Source organism: Acomys russatus, chromosome 10 (assembly GCF_903995435.1).
Source record: "Acomys russatus chromosome 10, mAcoRus1.1, whole genome shotgun sequence".
In the NCBI taxonomy this organism is placed as follows: Eukaryota; Metazoa; Chordata; class Mammalia; order Rodentia; family Muridae; genus Acomys; species Acomys russatus.
This window is the reverse complement of record NC_067146.1, coordinates 67,330,143-67,347,875: the sequence shown is the minus strand read 5'-3', so window position 1 is coordinate 67,347,875 and position 17,733 is coordinate 67,330,143. Positions and strand designations below refer to the sequence as shown.

The following is a 17,733-nucleotide window of genomic DNA, read 5'->3' as shown; positions in this document are numbered from 1 at the left end:
GCTGGACAGGTGAGGGTGCCCGGCTGGCTAGTCACACCCTCACAGAGCTCTGCCCCGGCTCCCATCAGACCTAACATTTGTGTTGACATGTGCATACACACGAGCACACACACACACTAGACTGAATGCCCCTCTGCCCTGCCCCTCGCTACCCTCTTACTATAGTGTGTGGCCCTCGTGGGCTCACCTGAAGGAAGGAAGCTGAAGATTGTTCTTCCTGGAAGGTAGGGGTGTGGTCCTGATTTAAATCCACAGGTTATGGGGGCTGCACAGAGGTAATGCTGCCCAGGGCACCAGACTCAGACGTCTACGGATCAAGTCTCGGGGTTGAGAGAAAAGATGATACCCTACTCTGTTTAGTGTCCAAGAGTCTAAGTTCAGACTGTCCCCCAATATACCAGCTCACCTCGTTTCCCTACTCCCTCTTGATCCCTCCTTTACAGCAGTAGGGTCTGATTCTCTTAGTCACAACGTGGGTACAGGATTGGGCCCTTAACAGCTATATGCTGCGTCGCCTTAGAGATGGAGAGCAGTGTTTGAACAGAGATGAAGGCCGAATGGGCGAACTTGAGGCAGCTAAGCGAATAGGGTAGGGGAAGCTTGCCCTCAAGGGGAGGAAATATTTCTTACTCTCTTGCTAGGCTCTATCCAAATGTAGCACGGTAGAAGCGCCATAGGGTTAGTGACAGAGAAGGCGTGCTCCCACTGTTTACCGAGTCCCCCGGAGTAAGCGCTATTAACGGTACAGAGGCCCCTCGATAGGTGTCCGACCAAAGGCTGAGAGTCCTCCCCTCATTCTGAACCGCCTTTCTGGGGGGTCAGCACGCGATAAGCGAGGGGCACTCACGGGTTGTGTTGTACTTGATGCCATTGAAGTACTCGGGGCACGGTCTCTCGACTAGGGCTCCAGGCACGCTCTGAGGCCAGCAGGTTCCGATCTGGTCCAAGGTCGTGTTGCAGTAGGAGTAGGGACCTGGAGACAGGAGGGAGCATAACGGGGCTCAGAGGGGTGGCCCGGGCGCCGGGCGCCGGGTGCCGCTCAGACCCGCGATAGGAAAGCGTCGGGGAGCAAGCCCACATGTGGCTAGTTCGCTGGCCTCCTGCCTACCCTCGGGATCCGAGGGCGCTCCCCAGCCGTCCAGGAGCAGCTCTTCGGCCAGCGTCAGGCTGCAGTTGGCCTCCAGCAGGCTGTAGAGAAGCGTTGCGTCCATTGCGCCCCGGAGCCGCGCGCGGAGGGAGTAGGAGTGCGTGCCCTGCGTGGCTGCGAGGGAGCGGGCGCGACGGGGAGCAACCAGAGAGTGCAGCGTCCAGGTCCTGCCCGCCCACTCCGACCAGTCCGGCAGCTCCCGGGCGCATCCGCCACCGCTAGCTCCCAGCTTCGGAGCCAGGACCTTGGCCAAGAAGAGCAGCGGGGCTCACAGAGCTGAGGGGCCGCCCGCTAGACCACGACCAATAGCGGCGTCGGGGGCGGGGCTCTGTCTCCAGCTCCGTCGGGCCCACCGCCCTCGGTGCTCTGTCCACCACACTAGTGGCCAGAATGGCAGCGGGGCTGGAGACATAGATCTGGGGTGGCCAAATATCCGGTCTGAGGCCCGACGGTTGCCGGCCCAGGGGCTGCAGGATACGCTCCTGAACCTGTCGCCACCAAAGTTGTGCGACTCTAGACCTAGAAATTTCTTCTCCTGAAGGAAGACACTAGAGCTGGGTAGGGGCGACTAGCCAGTCCAGGAGCAGATTTGTGCCCGGGGGAAGGAAATGGGTTGAAGGGGCCCCAGAGGATAGCAAAGAGGTCGCCAGAGAGGATCTAACAGAGCTGGAGAAAACAAATGGAGTTCCTAGGTGGCTCTCAGCAAGAGCCAGGAACCAGTGACACACTGGCAGATTTGCCGCCAACGGTGAGAGGGAATATCTAGGAAGAACTTAATTAAAATTATCTGGAAGACTGAAAGGCTTTAGTGCCTTGGGAACCAGATAGAGTGAGAAGTGAAAAACGTGTCTCTTTCTCCCGGTTTATGCAGGGCCATCTGAGGAGGAGAGAAAAAGTCAGTGTTCCCTACTAGCAGGTGTGGAGGGCTGACTACCCCTGTAGGAGATTCTAGCAGGCCCCGCCCCAGCACTGCTTGCCTGGGTATTAGCCTAAACAAGTTGCCTCAGTGTTCAAGGTGGGGCTATAGCTCCGTGCCTGTGAACTGGATAGGCCGAGGTTCAGGAACCTGCCTGGGTGTGTCTTGCTCTCAGTCTGGACTCTGCTTTGTCCCAATGGAAGAGCCTTGCCTTTTTGATTTTTCTCCGACAGTGCCACGTTTTCTGGGTTCCTTCACAGTCAAGAGTGTGTATGGCTTTAGAGGCTCTAGACCCAGTCCTATCCCCCAGCACCCTCTATTGGTGACCAGGTAACAGCAGCGAAGGGCAAAGCCACCCTGAAGAGGATAGTCGCCCAGGTGAGGAGGCAGAGAGCAGACCAGTGCCTTTGTACAATCTTCCTGGCTATCATATTAATGCTGCTGTCACTCCCAAGCAGAGTGAGTTCACGAGATTGTGAGTGAGCAGTGAGACCAGGCTGAGCCCTGAAATCTCTCTTGGGACTTTCACCTGGCAGGGAGATGCGAAGGGCTACTGGATAGATCTGTCCTCTGGCTCCTGGATGGGCACTTCAGGCCCTGGCGCAACTCTAGGCAGAACCTTAGGCCAGAGCACAAGTGATTGGGTAGGTCCTCACAGGGATGCAGTCTCCTTCGCTAGCCCCTCACACGCCATCACAGCGCAGACAAGGAGGAAAACCAAGCCAAGCTTACAGGGTAAGAGCTCTGGTTCAGGAGACACATGCTGTATTAAGGAGGTGCTGAGCACCGGTGAGTGACATGCCCCTTTACATGCAGGTTTCTGCAGAATAAGGACTGGTCTGGGTGCCCTGCATTGCTTAGCAGAGTTTCAGTGTCAGCGCCAAGAGCCACCATGCACCCTATATGTGTGAATACCTACAATCTCTAGGACACCAGGCTATGGTGCCATCTCTTTATACTCTCACATTAAGAGGCACGATCATCACTCAAGATGTAACCTGGGGGAAACCAACTGGCTTCATAGCTCACTTTAATGCTGACAAATGGGGAAATGAAGAAGAAATTGAAAAGAGCGCTTTCCTCAGATTATGTAGATTCAGCTACATAGAAGCAAGGCAGAGGCTGTTTTGTTTAACTAAAGATGCAGTGGCGGGTGGACATAGGGTTCTGGGGCTTCCAGCCATTCCTGCCATGGACCCAAGCTATGCATGAGAGGACAAGTCTGTGTGTCCTAAGCTGGTGGGGCCAGGAACATTGGAGAGTAGGTTCAGAAAGTGTGACAGGTACCAGGAAATGCCCTATTGTCATGAGCAGCCTGAGGTGAGGGATTTGCCTCTGCTGCTTAGTATCGTAAGTCTTGGGCCATCACTGATATCAGCTATGGTGGTGAACAGTTCCAAGCCAGCATAGACACATCCACTGCATAGCCCCATACATGCCATTAACTAGGCCTGCAGGGCACCAAAGAAGTACTTTACTGTCACAGTCCTGCATTTGGACAAAACTGCACATGCTCTCATTTACACCACCGCCACCATAAAAATGCCAAGCGGACAACAAGGTTTATAGGGACAGCATTCATTGCTGCCCTCCATAAGAAGCTCTTTAGGGACAGCTAAGGACAAGCAACGAGACCTTCTTCTGCAAGTCAAAGTGAGGTGTGGTGCATCACTCCTAAACTATGACATCAAGCAATGCTTCATACCATACCTTCCCCCAAGCTCTGCCTAAGAACAGAGGAGGTGACATGGTGTCCTGATGTTCAACAAATGGATCCAAGCTGTGGGACCAGGAAAGGCCTGTAGTGACCAGCCCATCCCACACATTCAATGCACAGATGGGCAGTACCCAGAGGAAGAAGGGCACTTCCCTGTCCCATCCTACCAGGCTATACTCATCTCTGCTCCCATTTCCTTCCTTCACAGGGCAGGTGAGAAGGACTTTTACAGTTGTGATGGTGTCACTTTACCTCTATGATTGGCTCCACATACCCTCCAGGGTTGAGCTGGGGTCTTTGACATTGTAAAGAACATACTTGGTGACCGTCCCCCATCCTCAGCCCATTGCTGGCTGAGACGCCCTTTGGAAGACCCTGCTTCCATGAGACCTCTGTGTCTCTGCCATGCTGGGCCCACCATTTAGAATGCCCTTTGGCTCTGCAGTCCAGTGCAGCCTCTCTCCCCTTCCTGCGAGCATGCAGTGTCTCACCTCTTCTGCCCTTACTGTTCAAGATGCTTCCCAGATACTCCTATCTGTAAGGGCCAGTCTAGAGCTTGCCAAAGCTCTACCAACCACAGGCTCCCGGGGTGGGCAGGCCTGTTCACCAACTTTCGCAAGTGTCCTCAGCACCCATCAGGATGTTCTATGGATGGTAGCCATCACAGGGAAGAACAACAAACAAATGAACAAACAACCCAAATTTCTTGGCCATAGGAACGGGGAAAACCCAGGGTCCTGTTCCCCTAGCCAGACTCTCTACACCTTTGACAAACACTAGTATGCCTCGCTCTGTGTGCACACATACAAGGGTCTTTGTGTGTGCGCGTCCATACGCCTTGGACTGTGAAGGGACTTAGAAGATTCTTTGGATGTCTTTGGACCCTTATATTGTCTCTGAATAAAATAATACGCCTCCCAATAATTCTCTACCATTTCCAAATATGTAAATGCATGGGGTGAATAAAATAGAAATATTCCATTAAAAGCTTGGAAGTTATAATTGCTCTCCTGACTGTGCGTATTTTTCATTTATTTAGACCACAGGGGCACACAGCCCAATCGGTCATCATATTTAATTTACGGTTCCTTGTCATCATCAGCCCATATATACATGGCCTGATTTATTTTATGTTCCTTTCTTTTATGGAGGTTTGCGTATAGCAGGAACCATACTGAGCTAGGCACCCAATCTGAACCAGACATTACCAGTCATGCTAGTATTTATCCATGCGTGCCCTCCCAGAGGAAGCCTGGTCTTGAGTGTTCATTTGTCACTCCCTAGCTCTTATTTCCCCCCCCCCCCCGATTTTCACCTGGAAGATTCTCTGAACAAAGGTGCTTCATTTCGCTTCATTTCACACTTTTTTAGTTATTCTGCATTCTCCTAACTAGTGGACACAAGAGACAGGACCACTCACATATTGGGATTAGAGAAGCAATTTCTGTAGCACAGCAGGCATCCTAAGAGTTCACATGTCCACACCAGGGCTGTGGCTAATGAAGGATGATGTGTCCCTACAGTGGCTGCTAGGCAGCGTCACCAGCAATGTGCTGGATGAATATTTAAGGAAACATTCGCTCTCAGTTATTAGAGGAAAACACAGGTTAGAAAGCTATGGACACAATCACAGCTCATTTCTGGTGAGAACAAAACAAAACAAGAAAACCCAAAAAATCTCACAAAAGCAACACGAGGTTCACTCTATGGACAATAAACTCCTAAGAGACATGAGACACTGTCAGCATTGTTAGGCTGTGAGATAATGAGTTCTTATGATTCAAAAAGAATTTCCACCAAATTTTGTAATAAATAGCACCAGTGCCTTTTGTCAGCAGATGGAAGCCTTAAAAATTAGACAGGGAGGGCTGATGTCCTTCTGCCTTAATTTAGGTTGGGGGGAAGTGGATAATCTGTGCCCTCTCTTCAAACAGAGAGCTTGGCAGGGAGACCAGGGAGAGGCCAGGGTGTCCTCGAGCAGCAGTGTTGCTCAGATTGAGAGTGCAGGAAGGAATGGTATTCCTTAAGCAGAGGCCTCTGGTCGTGCCTATGTCTGCTAGGCATGGTCCATGCTGCCTATCCCGGCTGCCAAAGTGTGCCTCTTAGATAGACTTAAACCTTCATTCTAGCAGATGAAGAAACAGGCACATAGACTGAGCGGTGGCCCTCCAAATTCACATGCTGAAATCTAAAGTCCCAGTACCTCAGAATGTGACCTTATTGGGTGTAGGGTTTCTACAGAGGTGATTCAAAAAATGTGAGTGCAGTTTGGCCAGTAGGCCCAGTACAATATGATGGGTGGCCTTGTACGAAGAGGAGCTGGGACAGCCCCTCTCCGAGGGAAGACCTGAGGACAGGAAAGGTCTGCAAGCTAGAGAGAGGCCTTGGAATAAGCAACTCAAGCCAACCCTTGGCCATGCCCTTCCAGACTCCAGAAGAGGGAGAAGGTGAGTTTGAATCCATCAAACCAATCTAGAGCTTCCTCAGAGTGAGTCTCACAGGAAACTCACAGAGATAGGTATCTTGCCCAAAGCCCCACTGCCGCTAGATGGAGGAGCTGGGACCATACTGGTCTGTGACTCTTGAGAACTGAGTTCAGGACGGGCCCACAGTAGAGGTGCAGGCAGTGGGACTTAACCTCTTGATGCCTGCCTCAGGTTGTGTTTGGATGTCCCAGGCTGGCTAGCACTCCTGTCCCCTTGAGCTCTGAGCCAAAGACACCCTCACCTGATCCAGCCCTCTATCCCTGCAGTTTCTATGAACCAGCACTTGAAAGTGCAGGAGAGGGAGTGGGGCCCTAGAGATGTCTTCCTGGAGTCCTCACCTCAGCACTCTGCCCCTCTTCCCATGATTGTGTTAATCAGCTTCGGGAAACCTCGGAGGGTCATACCCCAGAGTCTGGCTGCTGTTTCACAGGGCCATACAGGGGTGATGCCTGTAGCTGCGGCAACCAGAGATATTTTTTTTACACCTTCTACTAGTCTTGCTTTTTGACAGAGTGTGAAAGCAAAAGGGTCATCCTCTCATTGGACTCCTGAACACACCAGTCTAGCAAATTTTTTTTCCAGGTGTCCACTCAGGGACAATGAGCAAAAAGAAGCCTTCTGGCCAAAATCTCGTCACTGATAAAGAGCCGGAAGCTCAAATGGGGAAGGATACTAGACAAAGACATAATGATGAGACCAAGCCAGGCCTTGGAGCCAGGGCTCTCTGCTGTGCCCCACTGAGCTTCCTCTTTCAAGCTCCCGTGCTCACCTCCGTTCCCAGGACCACTGCAGGATGGGGTTGGGTTAGACAGCATGCATACCTGACAAGTTGAGAGTTGTGGTCTTATGGCAGTATTGCTCCAATAGTGTCCACAGGGGCTGGTCCTGGGGCACCTGGCCTGGCCTGGCCACCTAGGAGAGCAGAGATGAGGGTTACTGGCCAGGCCTGGGCTAGCTGTTGACACATATCTGCTCCCACCCAGTATGTCACTTATTTTTCACTTCGTTTACCTTTATGCAGGTAGAGGGACAGTTGAATGGGAAAATGTTCAAGCCCCCTTGGAAAGCAGTGCTCTGGTCTCACCTGCAGCCCTGCAAAGCCTATAGAAGTGGTCTAGGAAGGAACATGTTTGATGCAGGAGCCTAGTCCTTCCCTCAGCCTCAAAGCTGGTTTCTCCCTGAGTGGATGAAATATACCAAGGCTAACATCTTGTCCTCCATCACCAAAGCCCCCACAACTATGTCCAGACAGCCTTCTGTGTGTTAAGCCCTGTGGTTACTTTAAGAGTCCCAAGCAAGGTGGACATATCCTAAGCTACATAGGAGAGAGAGAGAGAGAGAGAGAGAGAGAGAGAGAGAGAGAGAGAGAGAGAAGGAAAGGCAGGCTACAGTTTTTCTTTTTCTGTCCTAGAGATAGGAGAGACATAAAGGGCCTTAGGTTAATACATGAGAGAGACAACAAAGCAGGTCCTGGAGGGCTTCCCGCAAGAGGAGGAGGTGAGTGGTAATGGAGGGATGAGCAGGTAAGAGAGAAAGGACCACAGTGAAAGCTCCGGCACCCAGTAGGGAACAGATGTGACAGTAAAAACACAACCCAAAAGACAAAGCCATCTAGGACCCCAACTTCCAGGAAAGTCTTCAGAGTGGTTGCTGGACACAGTAGATAAAGTAGACGTGAGTATGTCTGCCCTGGATGGGGGCACTTTCTGGTGAGAATGACAGATTAATGACCAGCTTTACTGAAGGAAGCTAGCGTAGTAGCATGGAAGAGATCATGATGAAGTGGATTTTGAAATGTGAGTAGGAGTTTGCTTAGCTGATGAGGGTCCCTGCTTAAGTGGGGGAGCACAGCATGTGCAAAGCCAGAAAAGTAAGCGGGGGAGGGGGCGGGGGGGAAGGCATAGAGTTGCATTGGAGCAAAGTCCTCTAAAATTCTAGCCCTAACTGTTGCCTCCAGCTCCTGGCAAGACCACACTCCTCCAACTCTGCAACTAGCATGCATGTGCACACTCGTGTGTGTGTGTGTGTCTCAGCCCTGTCACTTTCTATTCTGAGGCCTCAGAAAGTGCTGTTCTCTTAGCAGGCAGCTGTCTTTCTCTTGCTTGTCAGGATTTCTTTCCTACACAGCTGGGCCCATGTTCACCCCAGGATGTCCCCACAAGCTGAAAACCCTCACACACCACACTTAGTCTACTTCCTGGGCTTGAGCTAGAGGCTGAAAACTTGGTCTCCCCTTGCTGGCTTGGAGCTGCTGATTAATAATGCCATCATGCTGATGGTAAGCTTGTGCCCACGTGGCTTACTGGAACTTGGTTGGCAGCCTTGGGTGCTCAGGGAAATTTGGGCCAGGGGCAGTGATGAGGGTGTGTGTGTGTGTGTGTGTGTGTGTGTGTGTGTGTGTGTGTGTGCATGCACATGCACTCTAAGGGGGCATTCTGAGCTGTCAACCTTAAGCTGTTGCCTTATGCTTCCAGGAAATAATGGGCCAGCGGTTCTGTGCACAGGTTCTGGAGGCTGCCGGGAGCTTTTTTACACCAGCTGCCTGGCATCAGGAAGGCCTTGCTTGCTCTGTAGAAGGACTCCTCACCAGGTGGATGGGGAATCTTTCAAGCCAGACCCTCTGCTGCTTCGTCTTCTCTTGTCTTCAAGGACACTGGGCTCTTGAAGACATGACCTCTGCCTCCCTCTCTGGGCTCGGCCTTCAGTATCGCATGATGAGCACCTGTCCTCTCTCGTCAAGGACAGTCAGTGTTAGGGGATGCCAGGACTTAGAGCTGAGTCCTAAGGGGAGATGAGTGGGAAAGTGGCAGAATGGACAAGGGAGAGAGAGGGTGTAAGGCCCCTCTGGTATCTTTTTTTGCTTTTTGCAGTGTGTGTGTGTGTGTGTGTGTGTGTGTGGTGAGAGAGAGAGAGAGAGAGAGAGAGAGAGAGAGAGAGACAGACAGACAGACAGACAGACAGACAGACTGACTGACTGACAGACTGACAGACAGATGGAGATGGAGACAGAAACAGCTAGCAAGGCCTTCCTGGAGGGGCCACTCCCAGGGAGCCCCAGACTGCAGGGGCAATGAAAGCCCAGAGGCTTGCACCATGGTTAGCCAGCCTGTGTGTCTCAAACACTCTCTCCATTTTTCAGAGACCCCACCACAATACTTGTGGGCCCAGGTACCTCCTCCTTGACCTTGCCTGCCACCTGTTCTGAGCCCACAGGATGGATGAGGGTGATGTTCTCAGGACTCAGGTGGTGTGGGCCCCGCCTTGTCTCAGATGCCTGGTCCCAGGTCGTGCTGTCTCTCACTGAGAGAAGTGCATTGCTGGGGGTGCACACAGGGGCACCATGTTCAGTATAGGGGTGCATGGCTCGACCTTGGGCAAAAAGAGCTGGTCTGAGTAGACTTTGGGATCTTCCCACACCCTGACTCTGTCTCTCAAGCCAAGAATCATAGTTTTCTTTCTCCTCACCCAGGATCCACCTGATTACATTGGACTCAGTTCAAGCCCATAGCACACCCTATGGATGCTTATTTTGAGCAGGGCCCTTGGTGGCAGTTGAGATGGTGGGTAGGTAGAGAAAAGGCAGCATTGTGGGTAGTTTGAGTGGAGCTTCAGGTATCCCTGCATTTATCCTTGTAGGGGATATTGTTTCTGTGGGCTGTGGCCTCGGCCAAGCTCCAGAACCTCTCCTAGCCTTAGCCTTCTCACCTCTTTAGTGGATACGGGTTCCTGAAGACATGGCCTCCACCTCCCTCACCAGGCTTAGCCTTCAGCAGTGCATAGAGAATGGCTGTCCTGTCTTGTTAAGACAGTCAAGGCTCTGGGAAGCCTGGCCCTCAAGCTGATGAGTAGGGAAGTATCCAGGTGAACAGTGAGAAGAGGAATGACCCCCACAAAGCAAATGAACAAAGGCTCAAGGGGGACATAGGGCAGGAGAGCCTGGTTTATGGACACTGTTTGGGGATGGGAGGGTGCTGGTGGGAGGGGGACATGGGGCAGCAGAGCCTGGTTTATGGACACAGTTTGGGGATGGTAGGGTGCTGGTGGGAGGGGGACATAGGCCAGCAGAGCCTGGTTGGATGAGCTGTTGAGAAGGCGGGAGGCAGTGGGAGGTAGACACTTTCCTGTGTGGTGTTTGCTTTGTGCTGGCAGAGCTCTAAACTGAAGCCAGATGACAGCTCATTTGCTCCTTGCCATAGCTCCTGAGGGAGCTGTGAATAACCCCACTTCACAGAAGCCAAGGCCACGCAGCAGGTAAGAGCCCAGGGCAAGATTCCAGCCCAGACGACCTGATGTATGGCTGGTCTGGCTACACATCTAAAGAGTGGTCCTAGATAAGGATGTGAGGGTGAGATCTACAGAGGCCAACAGGACACCAGTCCATATGTGGCACTCAGTGGTCCCATAAGTAAGACGGCCCTAGCACCAGGCATGGTGATGCACGCCTGTAATCTCAGCACTGAGAGAGGCAGATCTCTGTGAGTTCGAGGCCAGCCTGATTTACAGAGTGAGTCCAGGACAGCCAAGGCTACACAAAGAAACTCTGTCTTGAGAAAACAACAACAACAACAACAACAAACCAAAAACAAACCACTACCAACAAAACCCTAGCTGGCCACATAAGCACAAAGTAGAAGGTAGAGAGACCATCAGGCCGGAGTTCCAAGCAAGGAGATGAGAAATTTACATTGAGATGCTAGGATGAAAGGTGACTCTAATTGGCCTTGATCCACCATGACACCAAGCTCCTGGAGCCTGTGTGATTCTTTGAGTGGCAGGCATTCTTTCTTTCCAATGAGGCAGCTCTGGGAGCTCCTGGCCAAGGCTGTCATCAGAGACCAAGTCATGATGAGGGGTCTGAGGCTTGCAGCCACATTCCCAGGTAGAAACAGGTGGGGACTGGGTGGTGACAAAGAGGAGAGTGGCCCCCAGAGGCTCGCATATTTGAATACTTAGCAGTCAGGAGTGGAACTCTTGGCCAGGATTCAAAGCAGCAGCCTTGTTGGAAGAAGTACATCACCAAGGCTGGGCTTTGAGGTTTCAAAAGCCCATGCGAGGCCCAGCTCTCTCGCTCTCAGCCTGCACATATGGATGTTGCCATCAGCTGCCGCTCCAGTGCCAGGCACAATGCCATGCTCCCTGTCATGGTGGTCGTGGACAAACTGTCTGAAATGCTTTCTTTTTTATAAGAGTTGCCTCAGTTTATGGTGTCTCCTCACAGCCATAGAACACTGACTAAGACAGATTGCATTAGTAAGCTCTGGGCTAATGGTCTGTCTTGTCTGTGGAACGCAGTTTCCACAACACATTGAGAGACAGGACTTGTAGTTTGGCTGTGATGCAGGTGTCCTCACCCCACTCCACCCTCCCTCGCCTGATTCATCGTCTTCCGTCGGCTGTGTCCTTTCTCCCTTCTTCCTGTGTCAACTGGTATCTAGACCAGATGTTTCCTGGCACTCTTGAGGTCTTCTAATCCAGTATTGGACTCAAAGATGGGTCATAGGGCCTGGGTTGACTACAGGATGAAGCCTGGGAGCCTGGGTATATGCACCGGTTACCTGAGAGGCCCAGCTAAGCCCTCAGTGAGGGGGTCTGTGCCACCTCAGTAGAGATGGTGTCCAGAGAGGAATGGATTGCAGAGGCCCAGGTGGAGTCCAGAGGACTAGAGACCCCGCGTGGTGTGCAGAGACAAGCCTTTGGTTTCTTTGGCCATCGCCCTCTCTTTCTTGTCTGACCTGCCAGCGTTGGCTTCTACACTACTCTTGGATAGCCTGGGACAAGAGAGCTGCCTTCATCTTCACCCTTATTACAGGAGTCCCACTGTAGGTCCAGGGTCTGCATCTGTGTCTAAAGTTCCTGAGCAAGTGCTCAACAAACGTTAGCTGATTTGAGTGATTGGGTGGGTGGGTGGATGGATGGATGGATGCATGCATAGATGGATGGATGGATAAACCCTGCTACTCTGACGAGGTAGCATCAATGCAACCCACACTTCTGGGAACTCCAGGGCTAAGCTTTTGCTCTTCCTTGAATTGCTTTTGCTTTGATGTTTCCCCAGAGATTACTTCTGTGGGACCTATTTCCTATCTCTAGCCCCTAGAAAGTGCCTGCATTGAGGAAGGCAGAGGAGGCCCTGGCAGGGAAGGAGGCAGGAGGAGCCAAGCCTCCAGCTGTTCATCTTCCTCCTGGGCCCTATCCAAGCAAAGCCTGTGCCCTAGGGGCCAGACAGGCACATAGGTGCCACCTCACAGGAGCCAGAGGGTCTGGCTGGACCTACTCCTCTTCCTGGGTCTGGTGACAAGTTCCCTCTAAATTTAGGCCTCTGTCTAAGCCTGGAAGATTTATGGACCTTGAGTCTTGGGCCTGCTGGACTGGGAACCAGCCCCTCCCTGCCTCTTCTCACTGAGATCAGGGAAGGAACCAGGGAGGGAGAGCTCCTCCTCCCACTGTCTGCTTCATTCAGTGTGTCCATTGGACTAAGCTCAGGGAAGTGGTCAGGGGAGAGAAGAAAGAAAAAGGAGGAAGGAGGAGGGGTAGGGGATAGGGAAGGATGGAAGGGCAGTTTGGGGAGGAAGGGGGCAAGAAAGGGGAGAGTAAGTAGCAGAGGAGAAAACAGGGTAGGGAATACGTGAGAGAGAAGTGAGGATGAGGAGGGGAGGAGGATGGAGAGAAAGATAAATTGGAGAGGAGGGCAGGAGAGAATGGGAAGGGGAGCAGAAGAGAAGGCTGAATCTGGGTCTCATCGGGGCTGCCGGTGGGAAGTAATGGAGTTATACGTTATGAAGATGAATGCTCACTGAGCGGCACACGAAGAAGCCACTGCTTTCTAGAGCATTGGGACCAGCAACTTTAATAGGAGCCTCTCAACGCTTAAATATAACTTACAGGATGCGGACTTCAAGTGAAGTTCCCAAGACACTAGAGGCCTCTAGCAGGCTTCTCACTCCTGCAGCCCTGCTCCAGTGGGACCCTTAGTGAGCACCTCTTCCTACAATGCCTTGATGTCTCCTATGAAGTCCCAAATCTATCTCCCCAGGCCCTAGGGGCAGGGGACTCTGGCCTCCTTACTCTGCTCTTCACCCTGAGAGCTGGTGAGGCTTTTTTCCCCCACCCTGTCCACTCATCCTGGTAGTAGTCACCCTTCTGACTGGCACCTCTGTTCAAATGTCCTAAAATTAGCCTGGCATTAAAATCGAGGTTTTGTTAAGGCAACAGGATCAACTGCTCATTTAAAGTTCTGGCCTTGCCCTTCACCAGAGTTGTGGCCTTGAGCCCTGATGCCTCTTCCTTTCTCTTGGCTGATGGAGGTAGGAGGGTCTCAGGTCTGGGTTCCCTGGGTTGTCCTGAGGCTTCAAGCAGGGACACGTGTGGCACCTAGCTGAAACCCCACATAGTCTGCCCAGGCCAGCTGCACAGACAAACAAGCGAAGTCAAGATGTGGAACAGGCCATCCTCCCACCCTGCAGATCAAAAACGTCATCGTCAGAAGTCAGACTGATGGTATATACTCACTTATATCTGCATACTAGCCCAAGGGACATGTCCCACCAAAGCCTTCACTTACCAGGAAACTGGGACAGAGGGGAGGACATCCTATTGAGAGAAGCATGGGAGAATGACAAAGTAGGAGGATCCAGAGGGTCCTAGAAACCTACAAGTACAACATTATGATAGGCAGATTTGGGCCCAGGGGTCCCGCTCAAACTAAGGCACCAGCCAAGGACAATACAGGCGGTAAACTTTAAACCCCTACCCAGATCTAGCCAATGGTTAGAACAGTCTCCACACTTGAGTGGAGAGTGGGATATGACTTTCTCACGTACTCTGGTGCCTCACATTTGACTATGTCCCCTGGAGGGGGAGACCTGGTGGCACTCAGAGGAAGGACAGCAGGTTACCAAGAAGAGACTTGATACCCTATGAGCATATACAGGGGGAGGTAATCCCCCTCAGGAACAGTCATAGGGGAGGGGAATAAGGGGAAAGGGGGAGGAAGGGAAGAATGGGAGGACACAAGGGATGGGATAACCATTGAGATGTAACAAGAATAAATTAATAATTAAAAAAAAAAAAAAAAAAAAAAGAAGCCAGACTGCCGAACAGTCACACTAGACAAACTGATTCCGTTCCGATGAAGTAAAAATGAAGAGGATGCTGAGCTGCGCCATCATTCTGCAGCAGCAAACTCAGGACTTCTGGCTTCTGTAGAACCCAGGAGGTAGCGCCCCGCAGACAAATTGGTTCAGAAAAAAAATATATATACTTAAACACTGGCAAAATGGCAAGGCCAAAGAGGCTAAATTAGCTGATTAGGTTAGAAAACACTCAGAAGGGAGTTAAATTTTTGGTGGAAAGTCATTAGATGACAGAGCTTCTGGGAAATGTCCTTGGGTATGTTGCATTCTTGGCAAAGGGTAGTGGGTGGGGGTGGCGGGGGGGGGGGGGCGCCATGCAGAATGAAAGGCCAGGAACTTGATTTTAGGAAAGGAGGGAGTGGGTTATGTAAGGTCCAGTTTCCTACAACTGTTTGAACACAGCCAGACTTCATGTCTCCTCTGTTTGCTGGGCCTTCTCTGGACAAAACCCAGGACCTGTGGCAAGAGGCTATAGGAGGTTGTCCTGAGACCTCAAGAGAAAGTCTTTCCACCCTAAGAGAAATTGCCTGGGAGGGATTGGGCTCCTGGGACCGTCACAGAGGTGCAGGTGACTAGATAGATGACAGCTAGAGTGTCTTCATTTGACACGCTCGCTTGCAGGATTACAAGTGCTTCAGATTTGGTGGTTTTCCCAGAATTGGAATATCTCTATCGACTTCACTGGTTGAAGGGGAGTGAATGTCCATAATGCCAAAATTTGAAATCCAAAATGGAAAATTTGCTTTAAAAGTTAGGGATTTTTGGATCACACCATCTAGTGCGCTCACCCTGGCGTGAACCACCATTGTGGGAAATCACACATGACCTGGCATGCAGATGCACTGTTTCTCCGAGGCCCTCAGAAGGCCCTGAGGTAAGCTGGAAGGCCTAGTTCAAAGCCTGGCTACGTCCTCCAGGCTCTCAAGAGTTGGGTGGAGGGATACTCTTCCTTCTCCTATCCTGACCTCTCTCCTGTAAACCAGCCGCAGCCGCACTCTCCTCAGAGGTTTCACCATGCACTCAGGCTACAGATCTCTTCTGGAGGCAAGGCCCCCAGGCCTGGCCCCTGATAGCATCCCCAGCCTTCCTGTCACACACACTCCAGCCGGCTGACCTGCTTCCTCCCACCAGACTCCTCCACTTCCTGCCGTGGGGTTTCTCACACCTTTTTATCTCTTTCTGTGGACCCAATTTATAAAGGTTATAAATACGCACTATTTCTTCGCTGTCTTCCCCTGCCAGGGCTTTCTGGCTGTTAGCCCACCAGGGCAGGAGCCTGGGTCGGCTTCCACACCTGTATCCGTATGCTGTGGGTACTTGTGAAGTCCAGCTTGGATAAGTGAGAGGGCTACATTCTCCCTGCTGCTTTCCTCCACGATCTCAAGCTCTCGTTTCCCTGGGGGCTGAAATCTCAGAATAGTGCCAAGAATCCAGAAATCAATCTTATTACCAAGAAGGCCCAGGGCAAGGAAGGCTAGCCTTGGGGGTCAGAAAGACCAAGGTGTAGTTAATCTCCAGCTGCTGAGACACTGAGCAACTTTGGGCAACGTACTAATTTCTGTCTCAGTCTGGAGGACCTTTGAGAAGGAAAAGAAGGGCCTGAGATGGTTCTGAGGGATGCTGAATCTCGTAACCCATCCCTCAGTCTGGTACCCACCTCCTGGCCCTGTCCAGACTTCAGGGAGGACAGAGCCTCGATGTCCTCACACCTGACACCCACAACTAGAGTTTTCTTTACGCACACACAGTGCCTCAAGGCTTCAGTTAGTTCCTCTCAGTCATTCTTTAAGATGAGGCTATTGAGGGAGCATCTTCATTTTCCTGGTGAGAAAACCTGAGACCGGGGGAAGTCTGAGGAACCCTGTCCAAGGTGACAAAGAGCATACTGCCTCAGATAGCAGATGCTCACTAGGTGTCTATGGAATGACTGTCTAATGAATCAGTCCTGGTACATCTGGGGATACTGAGGCACAAGACACTGTCGCTGAGGCTACTCCAGGGTTCTCTGTCTTTTGGGATGATATGTATATAGGGGTTTTCCCCCAATGAGAAGTGTGGCCTCAGGAAGGTATCCTTGCTCTCTGAGCCTCGGTTTCCCCATATGCAAAATGAGAAGACATTTGGAGGTGGATTGCTTCCACACCTGCTCCTGGGAGCACCCCTCTTCCTCAGCTCTTTCTTTTTAACTGCCCACCATCCTTCACACCAACTCCTCAGACAGACATGGGCTCTGAGTGAGGACCCTCTGCCCTCTGCCCATGGCTCATTTGATGCTGGGGCTCTGCTCATTAGCAAAGATGGGTATAGGCAGCAGTGGGTGGGGGCAGCTCTTTGCAGATCTGCTGGAGGAAGGGTGGGGAAGGGAGCTGGGGATCATTAGAAGAGGTAGAAGGGACTGTGGGGAAGGGAAGGCTGGACAGCAGATAGAGAATTGCTAATCTGGAAGGACAAGTCCTGTATGCAATGGTGTCCCTTCAGAGTCCCATGCTCATCCACACGGGACTTCTCTTATCCTAACTGGTATTAGTTTCCTTGTTCCTTTTCCTGTCCCCTCTGGGTATGATATGGTCTCATTTTCAGAGACATGGATCCCTAGTGCCACCCAGCCACCAAGTCTCGAGGCTCCCCTTGCACCCTCTGTCGGAGAGCAGAGCTGGGAGCTTCCATTCTGATGCCCCCCAGCACACCCACTCAACCACTTACCTGGAGCAGTGGAAGCAGGCAGAACAGGCAGAGAAGGAGCCATGTCCTGGGAAGAGAGCCTGAGGTCCCCATGGGACACTAGTTACTCTGCCCCTAGGGGATGGGGGCCAGAAGCTGCTGCTTCAGAAGAAGGTTTGTCCAGGCCTCTCCCCCAGGCCTGTCCTGCCCTGCACGACCTACGGGCCAAGGTAAAGCCCTGGTGCCCAGGGCATTCTTCACCCGCCTCCCCCAGGGTAGCAGTGACACCACCACACAGCCAGTGGCTTTCAGGTTATTTATAGCTGGCTCTGGGCAGCAACTTGTGCAGGCGGCTTGGGGACATACTCCAGTTCCCAGAGCAGGGCTTAATGTGCCTGGCCTTCCCGCCAGCAGTGGTAGGCTGTAGCTCCTCAGAGCCAGGAGCTAAGAATAGAGAGACCAGTGGACCTGAGGATTCATGGGGGCTGCCTGAGACTACTTGGACCAGCACTCTTCACTTGTTTGACAGGTCCCAGTTACCCAGGGAGCCTCAAACTGGCCCACGAGCCTAGAGGAGAGCGAAGATCTGCATGTTGGCTTAGTACACATGGGAAAGGTCTGGGCAAAGGGCATGTGGGTGTGATTCGATCAGAGCCCAACTTTTCTGTACATTG

The 17,733-nt window shown here is 51.9% G+C and overlaps 1 protein-coding gene across 4 annotated transcripts in view; it reads right to left on the bottom strand.

Annotated features, from left to right (window-relative positions):
* Positions 1–17,182, bottom strand: part of Crhr2 (corticotropin releasing hormone receptor 2) — a 42,913-nt gene extending 25,731 nt beyond the window's left edge. For 2 of the 4 annotated variants that reach the window (XM_051152317.1, XM_051152318.1), the window contains exons 1-3: positions 17,102–17,182; positions 7,088–7,178; positions 848–973 (exon numbers count right to left, since the gene is read on the bottom strand). In XM_051152317.1, the coding sequence (XP_051008274.1) occupies positions 848–973; positions 7,088–7,178; positions 17,102–17,173 (289 nt within the window). In that variant the 5' untranslated portion in view covers positions 17,174–17,182. Of the gene's footprint in view, positions 1–847; positions 974–1,108; positions 1,430–7,087; positions 7,179–17,101 lie in introns of those variants that run through there. The other 2 variants (XM_051152314.1, XM_051152313.1) reach the window with 2 other exon arrangements.
* Positions 17,183–17,733: the final 551 nt, after the last annotated feature.